Genomic DNA, 24,099 nt, shown 5'->3' with positions numbered 1-24,099 from the left:
TAAGTGGCTCTGTGGGAGGCTAGAGAGGATAGGACAGCCCCAGACACCACTTCATATCCTCTAGGCTGCAGCTCTGTGGTCTCTGACCTACTTTTTCTGGGAGCATCTTGTCTCATGCCCATGCTGTGCACCTCAAGCCCACACACCCTTCCTCTGGGTTTGCCTGCTGATGCCAGGTCATGGGATGCCCTGGGAGTCATGCTAACACAGCCAGAAAGAGTGTGTGTGTGTGTGTGTGTGTGTGTGTGTGTGTGTGTGTAGGGAAGTTGGTCTGGCCCTGTGGGATATATCTTTGACCCATGACCAATAGGAACTGGTGGATAAATTCTTCCCTCTTTTTTCTCTGGGACAGATTGTCCTGCAATAAAATTATAGCTTCTTGGAGATATTCTCTAGGGATGGAACAAGCAGTTGCAAACTTGGCCTAGGCCAACCTGATAACTGTCATCCTTCTCTGCTTCACTGCCCCTGTGACTGACTTCCACTGTGACCTCCCATGGGAGCTCAGGCTAAAGCTTTGCTGTAGCAGCAAAGTCATCATTCCACCAGAGATGCTTTCACAAAGAGTTTATAAAGTGAAACAGCAGCAGAAAGATTGCTCTTAAGATCCACACAGATTGAAGGCCCCGTCACGTAGCTACCTGGTGGTCCTGGATATCCCGGCAGCCCTATGGGGCCTGGTGAACCAGGACAACCTGGGGACCCAGGAGGCCCCACTGCATTCTTTCCCGGGGGCCCTTGTTCCCCTTTACGTCCTTTCATGCCTGGAGATCCAGGAGCTCCTCTAAGGCCAGGCTTTGATGACCCTTGGAGAAAAGAACATGTTAGCACATTTTAAGTATTTTCCTGATTAATATGTGTTATTTTTTCAATTGCAAAAAGTGATACATTCTTATTAGCCAAAGTTACACAATCAAGAGGTACATAAAGCATATAAAACCAAAAGGGGATATCTTCCTTCCTTCATATGTGGCCTTGTTAAACTATCACAGCATAGTATAGCTCAGAATGTTCCAGTCCCAGGAGGTAAGATACGAACTTATTTATTACAAGGGAAACACAGTTAGAGATGCACTACTGTCTTTTTTGTTTAAAAGGATCTCATGAGAAATTCTTCAATATGTGCTGCTTTGTCGATTTTTTTCATCAGATACTAGAAGATACCTACCTTTCAGCATCTGAAATGAGAGACTGTCCTAATTGGACTTAATTCCTGCCAATCATCTTCGTTATAAAAGGGTGTGGTGGGGGAGGCAGGCATCTCCTGGGAGAGAAGCCAGGCCAGGTGGTACAAAGTCATTTCACCTGTCTCTCTTAAGGTGACAGAAGGCCAGTCTCGAATTCCTGCCTTACAAACAGCTTAACTATAAAGAAGAAAGACCTCACCACCAAAGGGCTGAGAATCAGCAGGGGTAATATCTGATTATTTCTGATTATTGAGCATAAGGATTTTGCCATAAAAGCAAATCCCTCTGATTGATGTCTGTTTTAGAGTTTTGTAATTTTTACTTACTCATTTCCTAAGGGAGCCTATTTATTACTTGGGGCAGGGGGGCGCTGGTGGGGAGAAAAAAACTCTTCCCTAATCTTTGGCCAGACCTCTAAAATATCCTTTTGTATTCCAACTTCAGGAGATACCCATTGTTAACAGTTTGGTGTATATTTCTCCATGCACATGCAAGTACACACAATATTTATCCATTTATCAATTTTTTTACAATGGGATGATAGGATACATATACTTCTGCAATCTGCTTAATTTCAATTCATTTTCAAAATTATGAAATAGTTTAAATATACAACAAGGTATAGAGAAAAATGTAATCAGAGGCAGGGCTTATCAAACCTTAGCTGTTTTTTTCCCAAGGTTTCCTTTCCTCTACAAAATGACACATGAAACACTTTTAGATCAATTAATGAAGCCTGTGTCTTATGTAAGTGATGCAAAGGTGATTTTCCTTTCAATAGCATTTCTATTGGTGGCTCAAGAAACATGTACATACCAGCACTTCCAAGAACTCCAGGGGGACCGCTGGGACCTACAAATCCGTAACAACAATTAAATTGCTTATCAGGATATAAATACTTCCCTCTCCCCATTTTTGAAATCTTGGGCGACAATATTACAATAATTAAAAAGAAATATCTTCATACTTTTTCTCCACTCTCACGAAGGTAAAATATTAGAAAACTTCATTTATTTAAGACAAACTGCAGAGAAGAAACTAGCCTGAGATGCCTAACACTCAGAAGTGAGTCATGCCATCCTAACACCTTCAAACAATTCAGCAGACATGTACTAAGAGCCTGCTCTGTGTTTGACACTTTGCTGGGATGGTGCAGATGCAAGAACAGCAAACAGCTGGAACTGTCAAGGTCCTGTCGTTTGGCTTGGCTTCCCATCTCAGATCGTTTCTAGCTATGATATTGCAGGTGAGGTTCTAATTCTTTGATACATCTGTGTGACTAGTGAACATTGCAGATTTTTAAAAAAAAATCTATGTCTGTGTCTATACTTATCTGTCCATTTAAGAACAATGGGAATTTTTACTCTTTTAAGTGAAATTCTCCTTCGAAATCTTATTTGTACCAATAATTGGCCTTAGATCGGTGGTTCTCAATCCTGCCTGCACACTAGAATAATCTGGGGAGCTTTTACAAGCTACCAGCGCCCAGGCCCCCTCCCCCATGCAGACAGTTGCAGCAAAATCCCAGTGCCCGGACCTGGGCATATTATTGTTTAGAACTTCCCAGGAATTCTGACGTGTAGCCACAGAGGAGAGCCCTTGACCTACACCTTTTCAATCTATCTGAAGGGATAGAATCTGAGTAAATGTGACACTACTTCATGGGGCAGGAGTCAGGAAATCTGGGTTTCAGTCCCCTCTTGTCACTATTGTGTGGATTTGCTCAAATTGCAGTTTTTCGGGGTCTCCATTTTTTCTTTTGTAACCCACTATGGTTGAGGATCTTCACATTCCCTCCTCCTGCCCTCTGGTCACATTAGTGTTTTTTTGTCAGACTTGAACTTGATGCTTTTACACACACAGAGAGGATTTAACTACTTTCTATGGTATGGCACCTATGGAATACTCATATAAAAGTATGAAAATTAGGACACACCAATACTACCACCCATGAAAACTGGGAGACCTCCCTTTTGCCTCCTGCAAATTCTAGGTCATAAGCATGTGTTTTACATTGCCTGGAAGGAAACACATGGAAATGGTCAGTAAATGCTTTAGGAAGAAATTCATTCTCACCCTGGGGGCCACGAGCTCCTTTGGGGCCTGGTGGGCCTGGAATTCCTTCATCACCCTTTTCCTGGTATGCATCATAATATTCTGTCTTAAAGGAAAAAGAAACGAATAAAGAGAAAGGATAGCTATTTATGGTGAGCTCACCAAATGCAATACTTCAATGTCCTTTTTTTCTCTTTTTGCCCAAAGGATCTTTTCCTTATTTTCCTGAATTCATAAGTTTATGTATTAGCAAGAATACAGTCATATGTACATGATGGATAAATTTAAAGATCAAAGTTGATGTTTCTGGTATCACAACATCATGTATTTCATGGGCTTTCAATTAGAAATACATTTTATGATGCAAGCCAGCTCACACACTCATTTCCATAAGTGAACTGTGGATCTGGAACATCCAGATCCAGATATGTGGGAATCTGTATACCGAAGTTAAAGTTTCAAAAGCAGTAACTTACCATTTTGACATATGATCAATTCTGATTTTTTTTTTATTATATGCTATTTCACTTTTTAAAAATGCTTGACCTCATGCACTAACTTTATTTCATAGTATGTTGGGACCCAAAATACTCCGTTGATTGTCTCTTTACATTTCAGCATACCATTGACTTGCAGTATAATATTGAAGGTTATTGATTTAATATGCTTGGTGGACCTACTGCTGTTCTTCTTAAACATCTACTTCCTAAGCAGAACTTCCAAGGAAGTTACTAGGTGCTGCAGAGTTACATAGAATTGAAATACACACAGCAAGCTAGGAACGCTAAGAATGTCTCTCAAGCACAACTGACAAGTAGATTTCTCTTAGAATTCAGTACATTTATCTTGAAGGAAAGAAGATGGAAATAAAAAAAAAATTTGGTTTCGTTTTGTTTCCTCATATGCTACATAAGGCCAATTACTTTGTTGGCTTAAGGAAGAGTTAACAAAAGTATTGTGGTTAAGCAATTATGTATAAAATAACAAAAACAATTCATAATAGTAACAGTAATGATAATATAATAATGTCCATCATAAATTCCATAATGACATATGTGCACCTGCCAAGTTTTGGCTACGTGTTTTCACAAAATGGCTCATTTCTTCTTTCTGGCAACTCCATAAAAGTATTTTGGGACTACTTACCTCTGAATCATTTATTTGTTAGGTGAAATGTGAATTTCCAGGACACTCCCCCCAGGTACTGAGTAGATTACTTAGCCTGAGGGATCTGAGAACTGCATTCGTAACAGAACCCCCTCACCCCTACCCCATGACTCTTTTACCATCATGGAGCTTTCCATAGAACTGGCATAGTCATGAATGGCAGTTCTGTTCAGCACACTGATTGTGAGAACTACTACCTTCTTTCATATTTTAAAGTTTATTTACTTATTGGGGAGGGGGGGCAGAGAGAGAGTGAAAAAGTGTCTTAAAGCAGACACCGAGCTCAGCACGTGACTAATGTGGGGCTCGATATCACAACCTGAGCCAAAACCAAGAGTCCGACTGACTGTACTACTCAGGTGTCTGAGAACTACTGTCTTAAATGCAGGAGAGAAAGGGATACCAGAATTCAGATCCTGGGTCCCTTTTACTCATCTGCTTAAGCTTTAGATTCACAAAATAGAGAATGTGGCCCCATTGCAGTCAGGAGTTGCATGCTGCATCAAATCCATGTCCATGCTGGAGAGAGGAGACTGCCTACTAAAATGGAGTTTGGGCTGGGGGTCACTGGTTTTTGCTGGCTCAGGTTGAGCTCCTCTGTTGAGCTCTGGAAATGCCTGTTGTCATACCTGGGCCCAGCTGCAGTGAATGGAGCAGGCTCCCTCCCCCGGCTGCCCCCATTGGCCTCCACTGCACTCCTACTACTTTGCTCAGGGGCACAGGTCACCTTGGCCCATGTCTGATTGGACAAAGAATTTCTCCATTCCCATGCCCAACGTGGGCATTTCTAGTGCCTTCCGGAGACCAAATAAGACCAAAGAGAAATATTTATCCATTGTCAAATAGACAAATAATGACAAAGGCGATTTTCTTACCTGGCTTGATAAAACAGTAAATACCATAATATCTATCTTAACAGTTAATGAGAGACACTGATTCAAAATTTCCTTGATACTTTGAAGGACTTGATCAAATATGACACTGATACTGTCTTTAGTTACACTTACTGGACCACGAAATCCTGGCGGGCCAATGTCCCCTTTCCACCCCTGTATTGAAAGACAGTTATAAATTATAAGTACATTAATCCAAGGTACTTACATATTTGCTTTACTTATAAAGCAAAATACATAGTTAATAAGTCAATGATAAAAGTAATGTTATTTCTGTGTACTGTACAAACCAAGTTAAAATGAAAGGGATGTCGACTTTGGGTTACTTCTCTGGAGGGTCATAACTGGGGCAAGAATCCTGTCAACAAGGTCCTGGGAAGTGGTTGTTGCTCTGATGGTTTACATGTTTCTTCCACGCCAATATCTTTGGAGGGTATTCCTACGCATCACACATCCCCATGTTCTCATCCAGAATACAAGCACAGCAAAACCAGGCTGCGGGTTGTATGAGATTCTCAGGGTCCCAACTAACCTGTAACCAAACCCCTTCCTTACCTACTCAGGAGGGCACTTTCAGAATTCTACCAGAAGTGATATTATGATAGGATAAATCTTAAATCTGCACATAACCCTACCTATGACAATTATTTGAAAACATCTGTAACATGTTGCCAGAAACAAATGAAATGTAATACAACTCATAATTCGGTGTGTCATGACCTAGATTGAGACTCATGGGGTTCAGCCTACTCTTGACCTCCAATGACCAGAAACCTTCCCTTGCAAGACTTTCCCAACTCCTTCCTCATAAGGAAACTAAATCTCACTGGTCACTATGTCGGCCAGCTTCCACTACACAGAGCAAGTTTTATATCTTCCCCACAAAACTGTGTTTCAAGTGTCTAAGTAAACTTGTCACATCTCTCATTTCCTTTTACTTAACGAATATAACTAAGGTATTTTAATGAATTCCAATTGCAATCCCTTGCACCTATTTTCAGGGCATGGTAGGGAAAGGATGTGCAAAACCTAACCAGTTAAAAAGTCTAAAGACAAGTTGCTAGAGAAGGGATTACCTTAATGCCGTCTTCACCCCGTAACCCAGGGAAGCCTCTGTTGCCTTTGGGCCCCTGTGGAAAAGGACAGACAATGGGTCAGAAGACACACAAGTCAGTTTCTTCAATGGAAAGCAAAAGAAGTTGGAACTCCTTTTTTTTTTTTTTTTTTTTTAAGATTTATTTATTTATTTTAGGGAGAGCTCATGTACATGAGTGGGGAGGAAGGGCAGAGGGAAAGAATCTTCAAGCAGGCTTCCGGGTGAATGTGGAGCCCAATTTGGGGCTCAATTCCATGACCGACAAGATCATGACCTGAGCCAAAAATCAAGAGTTGGACGCCTAACTGACTGAACCACTCAAGTACCTCTGGAACTCTTTTTTGAAAAGAAAAAAAAAAAAAAAAAAAAGGATGTGCTCAGATGATCTATCTTCGTAGTGAGGGTGTAACCCTATGATTCTCAAATATAGGTTGAAAAGGCTGTATGGTTTTGTTACTTAATAACTAATAGTGACTCCTTCAAATTCTTCTTCATCAAATGGGACTGACATTTCAACAACATCAGTGGACCACACATGTCTTTACCTCAGTGCCAGGGAAACCAGGGGCACCATCTTTGCCAGGTTTTCCCTAAAACAAAAAACACGTAATTTAATAGATATGGATAGCTTTAATAAATATGGAAAATGTAAATGATATGATGATCTCCTCTGGGCCTTGGGCAAGAGAGCCCAAACTGAGACTCCTCTCCCATTTATTAGAAGGAAAAACTATTAATTACAGAACATATTTATAGAGATGTTTTGTAGTGTTCCAAACAGACAGGGCTTTTGGATGAACTATTATAGTGTCTACCCTCCGTAACAGAATTAAAAATCATATTGACCAAATACTTTTTCTTAGAAAAAACATACACTTTTCTCAATGTATAATTTTTATTTATTTAAAAGATTTTATTTATTTATTCATGAGAGACACAGAGAAAGAGGCAGAGACAGAGGTAGAGGGAGAAGCAGGGTCCCTGTGAGGAGCTTGATGTGGGACTTGATCCCAGGGTCCTGGGATCACGCCCTGAGCCAAAGACGGATGCTCAACTGCTGAGCCACCCAGGTGCCCTCAATGTATAATTTTTAGTCTTAAAGCAATATATGTGTTTAAGTCTTTCCAAAACAGAGCTGGGTGGGTAAGTAGAGCTCAGTTGTTTCTGTCTCCCTTGCACCCACGTCCCAGTGTGCCCCATCTTCTTTGGGGAGCTGCCTTTCCTTCCCTCTGTGTGGTCCTGATGGGGCCATCAGCCTTAATAGTGCCTGCTCTGTTGGCTTGGCCAATCCTAGAAACTATTTCTCCTGGCCACAGTCACCTCTCCAGGGTGAGACACAGGACCAGGCTGGGCCAACTAGAGCGATTCTCTGGGGTGTTATTAGTCGACACAGGGAGACACACTGTCTTCTTGGATGCCATTAACCTGAAGTTGTCTGCTGCTACTTCTTGTTTTTTCTCCCTGTTGCCACCTAGGTGGGAGAAGGTCATCCACACAGAGAAGGAGAAATGATATGGAGAGTCCTGCCCATCTCGTTTGAGGCTCTGAAATTCCCGAAGCCTGTTTTAGTCTTGGACTTCTCAGGTACTTGAACAAATAAGTTTCATTTCTTAAATCTCTAAAAAACGTACATAAACCTAAACTGGTTTGAATTGGGCATCTTACACTTGCCTCCTAAAGAGACCTGAGTATTGACAGTATGATACAGATGCACATGACATTCTATATCCAAATTCACCTGCGGGCCAGGTTCTCCAGGAGCACCTTTTTCAGATCCATAGGATTCTCCAGGCGGTCCCTGTATTAATGAGAGTGATGTCAAATTTGACGATTTATTGATTTTTGGACTCACCTTGATTGTCATTAAGTTTTTCCTTCTGATTATTCTGTTATATTTTTAAATGTTCGAATGATGGGTCATCTCATGTATAAGCATCCTTTTAAAAACAGATGCTAACATACCAGATACTGAAGATAAATCAGAAGATAGGAGACAGTGGGTACATGTACAAGACAGCAGGGATTTCAGCTTGAAGTGACTGTAAAATAATTCTAGTATATTCACCTCTGTGGTGAAATACTACCATGCCTTAGCTAATATTAAGATTTAAAAGGTGATTATACATCAAAATATGCACTAAGGCTCTACTTCATGTTTGAGGGAACAGCATGACTCTAAATGACCTACCGAGGGCCCAGGAGGTCCAGGCTTCCCATGGCTCCCTTGTCTCCCTTCTCCCCCTTGAGGTCCTGCCACAAAACAATTTAAAGTCATTACACATAGATCAAACAAGATTTTACTTGCTTTTATTTGAAAAATTTTTCTATCCAATGAACTGGATCTACAAACTACTTATGTGCCTCCTGCTAACTTGACACACTTTCACATTTCAAATTTTATACTTGTGAACACACTGAAACCATACATAAGCTTTTATTTTTTTTTAAAGATAGTATCTTTTGGATCAAACTATGTTAAACCAATTTAATTCCTGAGTCAGTTTTCAATAAGCACATTCAAGTCATTTCCAATGTACCTGATTTTTGTTATTAATATCCAGAAATTATTCTCATGGGGATCAATTAGTTTCTGAGTATATGTTATGATGAGGATTTGATGGTGTTAGGTCTATTTGTGTTCTTATCATATTTACTGACTGTATTTTCCCCAGTGTGAGTCTTCTCTTGAGTCTTCTCAGTGTGAGTCTTCTCTTTTTTCAAACTCAAAATTTTTTCCCTGGGTCAAATCTTCCAGATCTAGATTTTTATCAAGAAAAGCCTTTTTTTCCTGTCAATTTCCAGTCAATAAAATTTTATGCTTCATTAATTTTTTGTTGATTAACCTCTGAAAAGTTTAGTTATTTTCTTTAGGTTAATTTTTCCAGTCTTCAATGAGAGTTATTATCTTGGTCATATCAAATTTCACCATGTTTTGCTTTTAACTCTTCTCAGTTTTGTTTTGATGATTTCTATCATTAAAAATTAATTGTATCGGAGAGTAATGGCTAAAGGGTTTATTTTTTAGGTGACAAAAATATTCTAAAATTGCATGTGGTAACAGGTGTACAACCCCACGAATGCACTTTTTAGTGCACTGGATATTTAGTGCATTATGAATTGTGCACTAGATAAGTGAGCTTCATGGTATATAAATTATATCTGAATAATGTCATTAACATTAATTATAACTAAATCCCATGAATTTTATTCTTTAAAACAGTGAATTGTATGGTAAGTGAATTATATTTCAATCAAGCTATTATTAAAAACAATCAGAAGTTTAAAAGAGGAGGAGGATTTATGTCTATTTTTTGGTTAATCCACAAGAAACTTGCTAGTTAACCCCTCACTGTCCCCCACCCCAACCCTGCCCTGACATTCCAAGATCAACCTAGTATCTAGGTTTGGGGTATTATATTATGATTCACTTTTTTCTGAGCATTCAATCCAGTTCTAATATCCTGGCCCTTCTAGCTACCTACAATAGAAACAAAAACCAATGTTCATGTCGAAAAACAGGGTCACAGTGCCCTTGGAGAGGAATGTAGGCCACATTGCCCTTGGGGGATATAATGGCAGGTAAAAATGTCCCATTAGATTATCATACTGTTCCACTGATATCTTGAGGTCATTACTATCCAGTTGGATCAGAGCCATACACCTATCATTTATACAAAAATACTCACTGAATATCCATCTGAGTTAGGAACAATGAGACAGGATGAGGATAAAAGGTGAACAAAATTAGATCCAAGCTCTCCCTTCTAGAATCTTGGAAGTTGCTTGCCTCTGATCTTGCCTCAGCTCCTTGTCTCATGTTTTTTGATTCTCAAGTAAAAGATGGGGAAAAGATCAAATCCAGAGGCTCAGGCTGGCTGAGAGAGCTCGGATGGCAACACTTATTATAAAAGAGGTAAGAGGACCTGGCCCCAGAAGTTAGAATGCACAACCCGAGTAATAAATGGAAGCGTTACCTACCGTTCTGTTATCAGGGCCGGTTAGCGTCACAATAACTGTTCCTGGTGGTCCGGGAGGTCCTGTTAATCCTTTCACACCCTAAAGACAAATACACTCAGGAAGGCAAAACCAAACAACATCTCCTTTGCTTCTGGGAGAGACAGATTTTTCCCTTTGGCTCTTAGGTAAGAAGACAGAGCAAATGACAGAGCAAACGCATTTGTTTCAGTGTCACAAAGATACACAGGATGATTGCTATGAAACTGAAAATGTCTTCCCCACAAATAAACCACAATATTTTAATTACCCGCTCTCCTTTTTGTCCTATCACTTTATCGCCCATTTGACCCTGTAAGAAAAGACAACACTAAGTTATTTTTTAAAAAATGAATGTGAAAAGTCTAAACCCACTGACACTCCAAGGTTTGTAACAGAATGTTTATGTTTTAATTGTAATGTTAGTGTTATAAAAATTACTTTAGCTATTTCTTGGAGGAGAATGGCACTATGTCTCTCTCAAAAGTGGAGATCATAAAGTGCAGAAAGCTTAAGGGATTGACTTAATATGGCAAATGATGACATGACATGGGATGGGATGTGGAAGGCAAACCAGATCAGAGGACATTTTTCTGGCTCGGCCACTAGCTGGTTACCTAACTTTCTGATGCCCCAGTTTTCTCATCTTATAAACAAGAAGGAAGGGTGGCTGAACTTCAGAAATCTGAAATTCTTTTTTTTTTTTAAAGATTTTATTTATTTATTCATGAGAGACACATAGAGAGGCAGAGACACAGGCAGAGGGAGAAGCAGGCTCCCTGCAGGGAGCCCAATGTAGGCTCCATCCTGGGACTCCAGGATAACTCTCTGAGCCAAAAGCAGATGCTCAACCGCTGAGCCACCCACGCATCCCAAAGATTCTGAAATTCAAAAGTTAATAGGCTAAGTAAACATTTCAGGCTACCTGACTAGTAATGTAGTGAAATGAGCTAAGTCTAATGTGAACAGTCTGTTACACTGACAATGGCTGATCTAGCATTTCAACCAATGCCTTCTTGTTTTTTTTTGTTTTTTGTTCTTTTTTAATCATTTACTTAAATTTTGTTAGTGAGAGGCACCTGCATGGCTTAGTGGTTGAATGCCTGTCTTCAGCTCAGGGTGTGATCCCAGGGTCCTGGTATCGAGTCCCACATTGGGCTCCCCACAGGAAGCCTGCTTCTCCCTCTGCCTGTGTCTCTGCCTCTCTCTCTGTTTGTCTCTCGTGATTAAATAGATAAAACCATTTTTAAAAAAATCTTGTTAGTGAACATCCAGTGCAATATTGGTTTCTGGAGTAGAAATCAATGATTCATCACTTACACAACAAGTGCCTCCTTGCTTTTTTGCTCTTGAGTGTATAGATCCCCCCCCCCCCCATTAGCCCACAAGCTATAGGAAAAAAAAACCTCAAGATGAGGAATTGAAAGACTTTCAATCTCATCTCTATCATTTACTGTGTATTTGACAACTCACTTAAATAATGAGATAATAATTGTGAAAGCACCTTGGCAAGTTCCTACACACAAAGGTTATCTGGTCCTAAGTAAGAGATACAGTGTTAGTAGCTGGTGGGTCTCACTCAACAATTTCCTACCTAGTTTAATGGAGGAAGTCAGAATAAGTCCCCCCACCCCCCGCCCAAATATATACCACTTTGGCATAAGAATTATTTTGAGCTCAAGACAATTGAGTAACAGCAAATGCAGAAATTCTCTACCCTCTTCCATGTGCCTAAGGGCACGGCATAAAGACATCTTCCCTTGGTGAAGGTGTCACTGGCTCTTTTCCTGTACCAGGAAGAGGAGACAACTCTTATCTCTGGAGTCAGCACAACTGAAATTTGCATAAACAAACTTCACTGAAATAACACTTGTCTTCCATTAGTTTCCTCCATATGTTTACCTTCCCACAATTTACTGCCCCTATAAGCTCAAAACCCTCTTCCTTTGTCTTGTGTCACTCCTCTGCAAATTTATCACCCTTTGTTAAAATGATACACAAGCCTCTGGGCCTGACTGCCTCCCTGGGGTTTTTATTTCATTTCTGTGAGGCCCCCATATGGATTTGAAATAAACTTCCTTCTGTTAATTTTTTTTTTTTTTCATTTCCATTTGCATGTCCCCAGTTAAGAACCTAAAAGGGTAAAGAAAAAGGTTTTCCTCCCCAACGGGAGCAGTTGGTCTTTTTACTACAAAGCTACGCAGGACCCTGCTTAATGAATACGTGAATATTCATCCTTTATTTAGTGGCACCAAGATTAGGTTGGTGTTGGGAAGCAGCCCACTACAAAATTTTATAGGCTAAAGTGTTGGGTGATCAGTAGGATTATGGGAAATGGGAAATCTATGGACTTGCCTTTTCCTGACAGGGAGCTCCTTATAACATAAATATTAGGCATCACATTAGTAAGTGCAGGGAGAAGAGAGTGAGTGAGGGGTACAGAGCTGCCTGTCCTGTTCCCTTCTCTGCTGAGAATCCTGTGGCTTCCAGAGAGCGGCCAGGCAGTGACCACATGTCCAATCAGATCATGTTTGGCTTTTAGCTTGCTTAGGGTGTTCTGGCTGTTGTGACATATGAACTGTAATCTACCTTAGGTCCTGGAGGTCCCATGGCTCCTGGAAAGCCCTAGAAAAATCCATAAGTTAAAATCACAGCAGGAAATGTGCCAAGCCAAAAACTCTATGTGAAGTTTTTAGCTATAATGAATTTATTAGGTTACAGTGTCTACAGCAGTGATGACTTCATACTCACTAAGAATCCCGGAGGGCCAGGTGGACCAGCAGGTCCCGGAAAGCCTGGAAGGCCTGGTAAACCCTGTAAATTACAAGAAGAATAGAGTAAGTTTGAACTTACTTCTCACCTAAGAACAATGTCCAGTAATTAAACCCATCAAAATATTTTAATGAAATCTGAGGAGCATGATGCCTCTCATTTATGGCTGCAGTTAATTACAAAAAAAAGAAAATAAAATGCCTAAAAGCAGTTGCCATGTATGACAGGTTGCCAGAAATATCCTGAAGGCAACCCTTCCAGGAGAATGAGCAGAGCAGTTTGCTTTATTTTAGAGGAATTTTACATTTTTTTTAATATTTTGCTTTTCTATCTCTCTGTCTGCCTGTCTCTCTCAGCCAAGTATGCTCTTTGGTAGAGCCTTCCACTTGCTCACCTTCTGCCCAGAATCCTCTTTCCTTAGACATCTTTATGACTCATTTCCTCTCCCTTTTCTTATTTTCACTCAAATGTCATCCTTTCCCTGTCCACCCAATCTAAAGTCACAGCCCTCTTTCCAACCTGACACAGGATCCTACCCCCTGCCCTTGCTTTATTTTCCTTCTTGGCATTCACTGCTATTAATACACCAGGTACTAACTAATTTATACCTTTTCTGTTTTCCCCTACTAAAATGTAAGCTCCATATGGGCAAGAATTTTTTTTTTTTTTACTCTCTTTTGGCTAATTTGTGGACCATGGTATCTCTAGAGCCTAGAACAGCTGCTGACACATAACTGGGATGTAATAAATCTTTCTTGGATAGATGAACGTGCCATTGTTATATCTCCATCAGCAGCACACTGCAGTACCTAGCCAACATTCAATGCACATTTGAGAGACATATCAACATCCCAGATTGCTATCTCTTCTTATTGGATCCCTTCCTTCAGCATCAGGCCCCGTAAATGTTTCCTAAGCAAGAAAATGAAGAATCATCATGTTCTGCATCTTCCCTCAAAGGTCAGTAAAGGCTCCTAACTGCATTGTTGTGCTGTTTTGTGGCTCACCATCAGTCAGCATGGCTCACTCTGGGAGTTCGACAACCGAAACTCAAAACTTTGTCTCACTTAGTCAAATTTCCAGAACTTTCCACATATACTTCTGAACTAAGTTAAAGTACTTCTGGTTAATTAACCTGGAAGTTAGTTCCTGTGCCTTAGGTCTACCAAAAGATCCTTCTGAATCACAAAGTAAAGCACACATAGTCTCCCAAATAGCTGTGTCTCCGAATCCATTTGGGATCATACTCAGATTTACACACATATAGTTCAGAAAGTAAACCACTCAACAGGAGAAAGATGCATTTAAATAAAACCCAGTTACTTACTGTCATGCAAAATTTGAAATAGGGTTGTTATTTAACATGATAGTTTTAGATGATATTCAATGTATGGTACAAACCTATCCTTGATTTCAACCAATACAGAATAAGTGGAGCATAACTATTCCTTGAAGATTCCTCCTTAGGTTTAGGAAAACCTGGGTAATTGAGATTTAAGAAGAGATTAAAAGACTTGTGCAGAAAATCATCCTTTTATGTTAGTTTCATGGAGTTTCTTACGAGGTGAATGTTTTAGAATGAAATGAAATCGATATGTAAACAAGAGAAATATGAATGTCTACTGCAAACATTTTTTTTGTGATTGTCAGAGGTGGGAGTGGATGGTGGGTGAAATGGATGAGGGGAGTCAAAAGGTAGAAAGATCAGCTATAAATAAATAAGTCTCGGGGACATAAGGTACAACATAGTGACTATAGCTAAGAACACCATACTCCAGATTTGAAATTTGCTAAGAGAGTAAAGTTCTCATCACAAGATAAAAAGAATATTTGTCCCTATGGTGATGTGGTGATGGATGTTAACTAGACTTACCATGGGGATCATTTCACAATATGTACAAATATCTAATCATTACCTTATACACCTGAAACTAATAGAATGTCATATGTCAATAATTCCTCAATAAAAAAAAGAAAATGAAACAAAAAGAGAAAGCAGAAAACAAATCATACAAATGTTCCCAAGAGAGTTTAGAGATTTAGGGGAAAACAGAGAGAGGAGAGACAAAGATAAGAGTTTCAGAGACATACAGAGAGGAGAAAAGGGAGAGAGACAGATAGACAGGCAGAGCCAGAGAGCCAGAGAAAGAGCCAGAGGATTGAGACTAACAGGACCTTTTCCAACGTGCCATACCTGGAATCCTGGAGCTCCTGGCAACCCAGGGTCACCTCTTCCATCAAGTTCTATACCTTCTGTGGCAGGAGCACCCTGGAAAATGAAAAACTTCATTAAACATGATTAATGTTACATTTTCCAAACTCATTTTAAATGCTGATTCATGGTCCTACTGCTTCAAGGATAAAAATGCTTTTCAGGACATATACTTGGAGAATGATTTAAGTTTGTGTAGTCACTTCATTTTGAAGTAATCAGAGATTTTCCTATATCCTAAAATTGACACTTTACTGTGGAAGGAAGAAAGACACAGGGATGGTAAACCATATCTCAAGATCCCAACATTAGTGGCAACTTCTGAGGCCGGTTCTCTTCTCCTAGACTCTATTCCCTTAAAGGATTTTATAAACGTTGTATTCCTTAAGATATATGTATGACAAGAGCTAAAAGAAGTTGTTGAATAGGAATAAATATCATGTCCTGATTATTATGAGGTTTCTGAATTAGTTATGAAACCTGATTTGTAATTACTTACATATCATTAGTAATAGAAGTCCTTTCATATGTACAATTAGAGATTTTCAATAATAATGTCACACATGACTTACTTTTTCTCCTTTCAAGCCAACAGCACCCTAATAAAGGGAAACCAAATACACAACATCACTGCTTTGTCCTTGCTACTCTCGTGCCCCATCTCCTGCTATTTCCCATTGCTTTTTTTAATTTTTAAAATTTAAATTCAATTAATTAGTATATAGTGTGTTATAAGTTTCAGAAATAGGGCTCAGTGATTCCTCAGTCTTATATAATATCTAGTGCTCATCACATCATGTGCCCTCCTTAAGGCCCATTCCCCAGTTACCCCATCCCCACCACCCTCCTCCCTTCCAGCAACCCTCAGTTTGTTTCCTATGGTTAAGAGTCTCTTATGGTTTGTCTCTCTCTGATTTCGTCTTATTTTATTTTTCCCTCCCTTCCCCTAGGATCCTCTGTTTTGTTTCTTAAATTCCACATATGAGTAAAATCATATGATAACTGTCTTTCTCTGAATGACTTATTTTGCTTAACATAATACCCTCTAGTTCCATCCACGTTGTTGCAAATGGCAAGATTTCATTTTTTTGATGGCTGACTCATATTCCATCTTGTGTATATTCCCACTGGTTTTAAAACATGCTCAAATTTCTTTCATTGAAACAAACAAAATCTCCCCATAGTCTCCCCCTACCAGTGCTACCCTGTCTCTCCTTCATGTCATCGGTGGCCTTCCCATTCTGTTCACTCCTCAATCCCACACCTGCCTCCTGCCTCCATGCACACTGGAGATATATCCCTTGCTAAGGCCTGCAATGGCAATGACATTGCTAGAGTCAATGACAAGATGTCAGACTTAATTGGACTTTTCAGTAACTTTAGGCAGCTGTCAGTCACTCCCCTCCACTGAAATACATCTTTCCTGGGCTTTCATAATATAGCCCTCTTGGTTTTCTTTCTTTCATCAGTACTGTTCGTCTTTACAGGCTTCTTCTCCTCCACCCAGACATCCCATGCTGGGGATCCTAAGTCTTTTCTGAGGTTCTTTTCACCTTATTCTCTCGCTCCTTGTGTCACCACCATCGGGGTCTCTCCTCTGAGCAAATCAGCAGCCTTTCACTCATCTCTGCTTGGATGTCTCACAAGCAACATAAAGCCTCAAAGTGCAAACCTGAACTCATAGATATTTATTCATGCATTCCCACCCATGAGTTGAATGTTCACTACTGGCCTCCCCTGACTTCTGCAAAGTCATGGTGAATTTCGGTACCCAGCCATTCTGGAGTAAATGACCTGTACTGATACTTTATACAGACTTAGAAATGGACACCTACCGGGATCCCTGGGTAGCCTGGTGTCCCTGGAAGGCCTGGAAACCCTTGCTCACCCTGGAAGGCATACAAAGCTTGTTATTCTTTTCCGTTGTTCTAGAACAGCCTATTGAGATATTTTCTCTGTTCCTCTCTTCCAGCCCTGCAGTGGTAAATCTAGACTAAGTAACCCAAATTCCTTATGGCTACTGGGTCATGAGGCTGAAGGCCAGAAAACCATTATCTTAATTGAAAACAGAATTAGAATCTACTGTTTCTCAAATTGTGCATAAACGGCAAAAGTCTAATTGTGCCAAGAACTTTTTAATTGCTGTTTCCTTGAAACTTGAGTAATTGGTTCTTTCATGGCCACCATTCTGGGGGAAAGGAGGGTGGCATTGGGAGACAAAGAACATGAGTGAAAGCTGGAAAGCCCAGTCACTGTTTTCCAAAGACAGATTTCACATTCCCAGCTTTCATTTCTGACTTGCATACACTCACAGCCTCAGGTGAAAGTAACCAGGTGAGCCCCCAATTGTCCTGTAGGAGAACATGAGAGAACCTCCTCAAAAGACAATCAGAAACCAAGCCATAAGAAAAAAGAGAGCCATCATGTTTCTGTCCTGAAGACACACACCCATGGTTCTGGCTAAAAGAATCTCTCAAGCAAAGCCTGCTGTGCCTTCTTTCTCCTCCTTCACCTTGATTGATCCATTCTGCAAAAATGTTTTCCTAACCATTTCCTGTGTGAGAAGTACATACCTTAGAACCATTGCATCCTGGTACACCTGGAGGCCCATAAGGCCCAGGATGGCCTGGGGTGCCCTGAAAACAGAGCAAGTTTCGGAAACGTGACATCAGCACCAGCCCCCAGGGGACAAGTGGCAGTAGTGAGAGAAGAGATGGGCCAGTTTAGTTATTTAAATACAAATGGCTATTAAATGGTTAAGTAATATATTTAGCTATCTTAGATAATTTAAATAAAACTTACAGCAAATAAAATGGGCTAATCGAAACCAAAAATTATCAAGTGAGATAACCAATATTTTAGTTAAAACAAAAGACCTTTCTATATAAAATGAAGTCGCTTAACGTGCTGTTTTCAGTGGGAAGAAAGTAAAGGAAAAATAAGAGGGATGTGTACACAAGGTAACCATCATTTTGTTATTCTACACTATTAATCTATTAATAATCTATTAGTTTAATTATTTAATTATTAATTTATTAATATAGTTTAATTACATGTAGTTTATATTATAGTTTAATTAATCTAGTTTATTAATTTAATTATTCTACACTATTAATCTATTAATAACTATTAGCAGTTAATCTATTCTATTCATTCTATTCTATTCTCTTCTATTCTAATCTATTCTATTTCTTCATTTTATTCCTTTCTACTCCACTCTACTCCACTCCATTTGATTCTATTCCATCTATCCTATCTTGTCCTGTCCTGTCATATCCTATCCCAACAAATCTAGTCCATCCCATCCCATCCCATCCCATCCCATCCCATCCTATCCCATCTCATACTATCAAGTTCCATCCTTTCCCATTCCATTCTATTCCATTTTTGTTCTGCTTGATTTCAGGAAATCCAATTGGACTTGCATGTCCTAAAAATATACACTCTAATATATTATGTGATTCTCCTGTGACATCTTCATCATGTAGCACACGTCTCAGTGCCTATTTCCTTGTGCTATTGTTTTAATCTCTTTATTAAAATGAGCTTTCTTTTTATTTTTTTAAATTCACACATTTTCCCCGTTACTTACTGGAAGTCCAGGAGGACCTGAAAATCCCGGCAAGCCAGTTATTCCCTAGGGACGTAGAAAAGGGGAAGGTGGCAAGAAAAACACTTTAAATGTGTTTCAACCTGTAGTCATAAAATTATTTACCATTCTAATAACCCCATCCTGCAACTGTAATTAGGAATGGCTAAAAACTCTCTGAAAAGCAAAACAAAAATAAAAGGTTTGACAAACTTTTCAAAATCTTACATTTCTAAAAATTCTTTTTTTTAAATTTTTATTTAAATTTTAAGTAGTTAAATTTTAGTTAGCATTATTTTAAAAAGAGATGATTAAGGTTGTTTTTGCCTTTTTTGGATAGATTTTGAGGGTATAACTTGCATACCGTAGAGTGCTTCAAGCTTCTGCAAACAGTTTGAGAAATGTTTACCTATGTGTGTGTGTACATATGGGTATCACCACCATCCCATCCAGACGGGGAACATAGCCACCCACCGCTCCCCCAAGATGACTGTCTCACACCCTTTCCCAGTCCATTAATACCCATCCCCAACATATTAACCACTGTTTTCCACCATTACAGATTACTTTTACCTGTTCTTGAACTTCACCTACAGAGCATAGCATACAGAATGTACTCCTTTGTGGCATGTGTATAACTTTTACAGTGCAGAGCTCTTATTTTTTAAAGAAGAAGAAGAGTTTTCATCAATCAGGATGGACCAGTTGGACTACTAACCCTTACACCTTTGGGACCAGTGAGTCCTGGAAGTCCTGGTGAGCCCTAGACCCAGAAAAAAAACAAACAAACAAAAAAAGGCACTGGAAATTACTTGGCACTAAGAAACCGTAAATTAAAAGTCCTCATTTTATTCACATGCCAAACTGTTTTGTTCTTGTGATTATTCTGGTGTTAACACAGTTGCTTGTTTAACTTGTTTAACTGAAGCTAAATATTTAGCTAAATATTTAGCAGAAAGGACAAAAATTCATTCAAACCCCTGCTACTCCATGTGGGATGTGTATTGGTATTGGTATCACCTGGGAGCTGGGAAGAAAGTTACCATGAGCAAGGTCCATAGACATTGTGCTAGAAAGAAATCAGCTCATTTCTCAAAGAATTGGGGCTACTGGCTAGTTAAAATAGAAATAAACTTTTAAAATATCAAACAAAACAAAAAAACAAAAAAAAAAACCTGGGAGCTTGTTGGCAATGCAGCCTTTCCAGTCTTCCCCACCTCTCAGATGGATTGATTCGGAATTTAAGTTTTCACCAGATTAGCAAATGACTCTTATTCACGTGAATGTCTGAGAAGAGCTGCTGTAAAAGCCTCACCTTAGCCAGACAGCTGCTGAGGTCTGATAAGGATGGTGATACAATTACAACAGGGGATGGGAAGGGTGGCCAGTATTTCTGGGCACGAGGAATATTTTATTAACCAAATGGGCCTGGCAGGCACAAATAAATAAATAGCCAGGCAATAAACTGCCAGCACCAGAGATAAACTTGCTTCGGGCATATAATGAATACAGTTGAGGGGCAATGTTTCTCAGAGAATAACCTTAAATGGAGACTTTTTTAAACTAGGTCTCTTGGTGTGAAAGTTCCATTGTCCAAAAGCTGTTTTTATCATTCCTGGGAGTTTCAGTACGTTTTGGTCTTTTTATTTATTTATTTATTTATTTATTTTTGAGAAAAGGGTTGTTACAGAGTCTGCTGAGATTCACGGTCAAGGCCACAGTTGGCCTTCACTGACCGAGGGGGACTTCCTGGGTGCTTGCCTGGGTGCCCCTCCTCTGTAGGACGCTATCTGTGGCATGCACGGGGCCAAACATTGTAATTTTTTTCATGCATAAAATATTTTAAATTAGGAGAGGATATTCTTAAACCTGAAGAAAGCTTTTTGGTCAGGTTTAATATGTTCTAATTGTCTGCTTTTCTTTTTTGAAGATTTTATCTATTTATGTATGTGTGAGAGATAGAGAGAGAGAGAGAGCACTAGACAGAGTAAGCAGGAGGGTGGGGGGCAGAGGAAGAGGGAGAAGCAGACTCCCTGCTAAGCAGCAAGCCTGATGCGGAACTTGATCCCAGGACCCCGAGATCACAAGCTAAGCCGAAGGCAGACGCTTAACCAACTGAGCCACCCAGGTGCCCCTCTAATTGTCTGCTTTTGATCAAATTATCTTTTGTGGCTACATCCATAAAGTACACTGTCATGTATGAACTCCATGACAACATGGCACCCAGATTTTCTGGATTAACTTTATGGAATCGTGTTTACCCATCGTAAACCCCATATGTTTAAAATTATTATTTTAATTGATTGTTGGCTTCTCTAAAGGAATGCCGATTAACAAGGGAGTGGGGGCAGAGAACCAAACAGAAAGGAAAGAGTTGGCATGAGGCTGACCCAGTCCAGAGTTGAAGTAGCCAATTCATTTTGTTAGTGAAATAGAGGAACATCCTAGGCCACACCCTGGAGGAAGGCAGTGGGGATGGTCAGACACTGAATGGGTCTGAATTCAGACACTAAATATCCAGAATCTTATTTTTTTTTTTTTTCAAAATTAGGGTCAGAAGAAAGAGAAATGGGAAACAATGCACAAAATGAATCAGAAAGACACAAAATGGTAGAATTTCTGGAAAACCACAACATTTTGCTTGTTTAATTAGAAACTGTAAAAAAAAAAAAAAAAAAAAAAAAGAAACTGTAGGCGTGGGCTTAGTTTCTTTGGTTATGGGAGTTTGATTCTGGCATCCTATAAAACCAGACTTGAACTCCGATTTTGCCACCTTTAACTGCAGCACTCTGAGTGTTGGTTTCCTCATCCCTACAATAAAGAGACTGAGTCACCATAGTCATGATTTCTGGGATCAATGTGAAGAGTAGATGGCATAGAGTCAGGAGTAAACGTCCCAATACCTGGCACAGAATAAATTTGCAGTAAATGTTGCCTTTGATGACTATGTAAGTATTCCACACATTTATGAAATTTAAAAGGACTCTGTGGGGATCGATTACAATGATCTTTCATAGCTTATTAGTTAGTTCATGGCTTGCTGGAGGCCAGCAGTCAGGGGAACAACCACGTGAGTGCATGAGAGCCCAGGCTTAAGTCTAGCTAACGTCCACAGCAGGAAAGAGCCATCAGCAGATCTAGCGGTTATTCGGTTCTTTAGCAAATCCTCTAGGCTATTTGTTTAAACAAAGCCCTTTGTTGTATCACAGACTTTAGGATAAAAATGTGTGATGAGTTGAGAAAGAGGAACCCATGAAAGAAGAGAAGGGGGTGACAAAAGAGGGGAATCCAAGGAAGGAGGATCCCAGACACAAAGAAAGACAAGTTTTTCAAGGAGCAGAGAGTCATCCACAGGGTTGGAAACAAGGCAGAAGGGTCCAGGTCAGATAAGGACACAAAAGTCATGGGTGGTTTCTGCAGGAGTGTTTTCAGGGACTAAAGGCAAATTATGGCTGGCTGAGGAGTGAATAGGAGATGAACTATGGTTAGCTTGGTTGGTTCCTTTGTTTGTTTTTTAAATCTTGACAGAGAAAGAGAAGACAGGGAAAGGATGGCAATTCTTTGCTTATAGGACCCAAAATATCTAGAGGACATTTTCTATTAGGGTGGGGGACATCTGGATGCTTGAGGGCTGACACAGAAAAGCTAATCAAAAAGAAAGGAATGATCAAGACCTTTGACCAGGGATCAGGGACAAGTGGAGGAATGGACAGGTCCTGAATGGAAGGCCAGAAGAACTCATCCTTTCGTGCAAGATGAAAGAAGAGAAGGGACAGATGCAGATGCAGGTATAGAAACTGTGTGGATCGAGGAGGAGGACGTTGAGTAGGGAACTTCAAGATGATGAGCACTTGAGTCATCTTGAGATAAAATGCACTTCTGAGGACCTGGCTAAGACTGGAGAGCAGGAATTTCCATGGCGCCTACCAACTGGCTGAGATGCAGAATTCTCTCCAGGATCCTGGCAGCCCAAGGGTAGGCATAAGGAAGGTTAGGTGAATTGGGGATGTTCCAAAGCTTATAAACCGACATACCTTGGGTCCCTGTGGTCCAGGCAAGCCTTCGGGACCTGGGAATCCCTTCTGGCCAGGAGAACCAGCAGGTCCAGGAAAGCCTCTTTCCCCCTGTTGGACACCAACACAGGATAAATAACACAGAGAATAGCACTGTCCACCCTGTCCACAACCATTGCTTTCTTTTCTTTACAACTTAATAGTGACATTTGACATTTTTTTCCCCCTCAGATCAACAAAATCGGCACTCAGCAGTAAACGGAAAGCTACCAGCTGTCAGTGTTTGTCTACGGGCTTGAAAGTTTGACCAAAGTTTGCCTTTGGTCTTGTAGGAACTACTTTCCCCCCCAGTGGTGGAGCTATACAGAGCAGAGATTAAGAGAGAGAAGGAATCCAGGACTGGGGTGGCGGGTGGGTGGGGGAAGCCCAGTTAGAAAGTTGAGATGAGTGCCCTGTGTTTGCTTGGGGATGGAGAGAGAGTGAGGCCAAGGCCCAGGAATGTGTTTGGGGAGTGTGCATAATTGCTATGCAGCTTGAAAAGAACAACATGCAGGCTATCAGTGTTAGCCCTTTCTTGATTATACAGGAATTAGTAATCCAATCTGTTATTTGTGTAGGAGATGCAGGAGATATCAAGAGCAGCATAACCAAAAGGGCGGGCTAAATCGGTTTTTAGAAAGAGTTAGGTGATATTATGAGAAAGCCCCTAGTAACGAGCGCGTGAAAATAATTTAGGCCCAATGAGTGACACGCTTCTGCCAACAAAAAATTCTCTGGTGAACATGGATCCTGGGATTACTCTTAATAGTAAAGGTTGCTGGTTGATTCAGTCGGTTTAATTGCACAATTAGCAAATTAAAGTTTTAAACAGAGAAAGAGATCAAGTCCGTGTTTTCATAATGCTGTGTGCACACACATTCCATAAAAAAGAGAAACCAAAAAAAAAAAAAAAAAGAGAGAAACCAAAGAATTTGCTACTCTGCTCTCAATGCTCAGTTACTCTCACATAACCTAGAGCAGCATCGTGCACATAGTAGGGACTCGAATTCTTTTTTTTTTTTTTTAATTTTTTAATTTTTTTAGGGACTCGAATTCTTGAGCACAAAAACGAATTCCAGCTTT

The 24,099-nt window shown here is 40.0% G+C and overlaps 1 protein-coding gene and 1 long non-coding RNA gene across 3 annotated transcripts in view; one reads left to right on the top strand and one right to left on the bottom strand.

Annotated features, from left to right (window-relative positions):
• Positions 1-24,099, bottom strand: part of COL4A3 (collagen type IV alpha 3 chain) — a 130,473-nt gene that overhangs the window by 43,847 nt on the left and 62,527 nt on the right. Inside the window, 20 exon segments of the mRNA XM_025463271.3 lie at positions 642-806; positions 2,004-2,039; positions 3,264-3,348; positions 5,417-5,458; positions 6,379-6,432; positions 6,944-6,988; positions 8,137-8,196; positions 8,587-8,609; positions 8,612-8,648; positions 10,377-10,454; positions 10,663-10,704; positions 12,981-13,016; positions 13,143-13,205; positions 15,358-15,432; positions 15,948-15,974; positions 17,211-17,264; positions 17,949-18,011; positions 18,968-19,012; positions 19,683-19,727; positions 22,999-23,088. Of these exon segments, the coding sequence (XP_025319056.3) occupies positions 642-806; positions 2,004-2,039; positions 3,264-3,348; positions 5,417-5,458; positions 6,379-6,432; positions 6,944-6,988; positions 8,137-8,196; positions 8,587-8,609; positions 8,612-8,648; positions 10,377-10,454; positions 10,663-10,704; positions 12,981-13,016; positions 13,143-13,205; positions 15,358-15,432; positions 15,948-15,974; positions 17,211-17,264; positions 17,949-18,011; positions 18,968-19,012; positions 19,683-19,727; positions 22,999-23,088 (1,165 nt within the window).
• LOC112669823 (uncharacterized) lies at positions 12,976-19,815 on the top strand. Of its 2 annotated transcripts, none has more exons than XR_004817908.1 (3): positions 12,976-13,228; positions 13,957-14,123; positions 19,527-19,815. It is a non-coding gene; the product is annotated as an uncharacterized LOC112669823 (long non-coding RNA). The 2 variants fall into 2 exon arrangements; XR_003142587.2 differs by having other exon boundaries at positions 13,927-14,123.

The sequence above is a fragment of the Canis lupus genome, chromosome 25 (assembly GCF_003254725.2).
Source record: "Canis lupus dingo isolate Sandy chromosome 25, ASM325472v2, whole genome shotgun sequence".
Lineage (NCBI taxonomy): Eukaryota > Metazoa > Chordata > Mammalia > Carnivora > Canidae > Canis > Canis lupus.
This window is presented reverse-complemented; position numbering and strand designations above follow the sequence as displayed.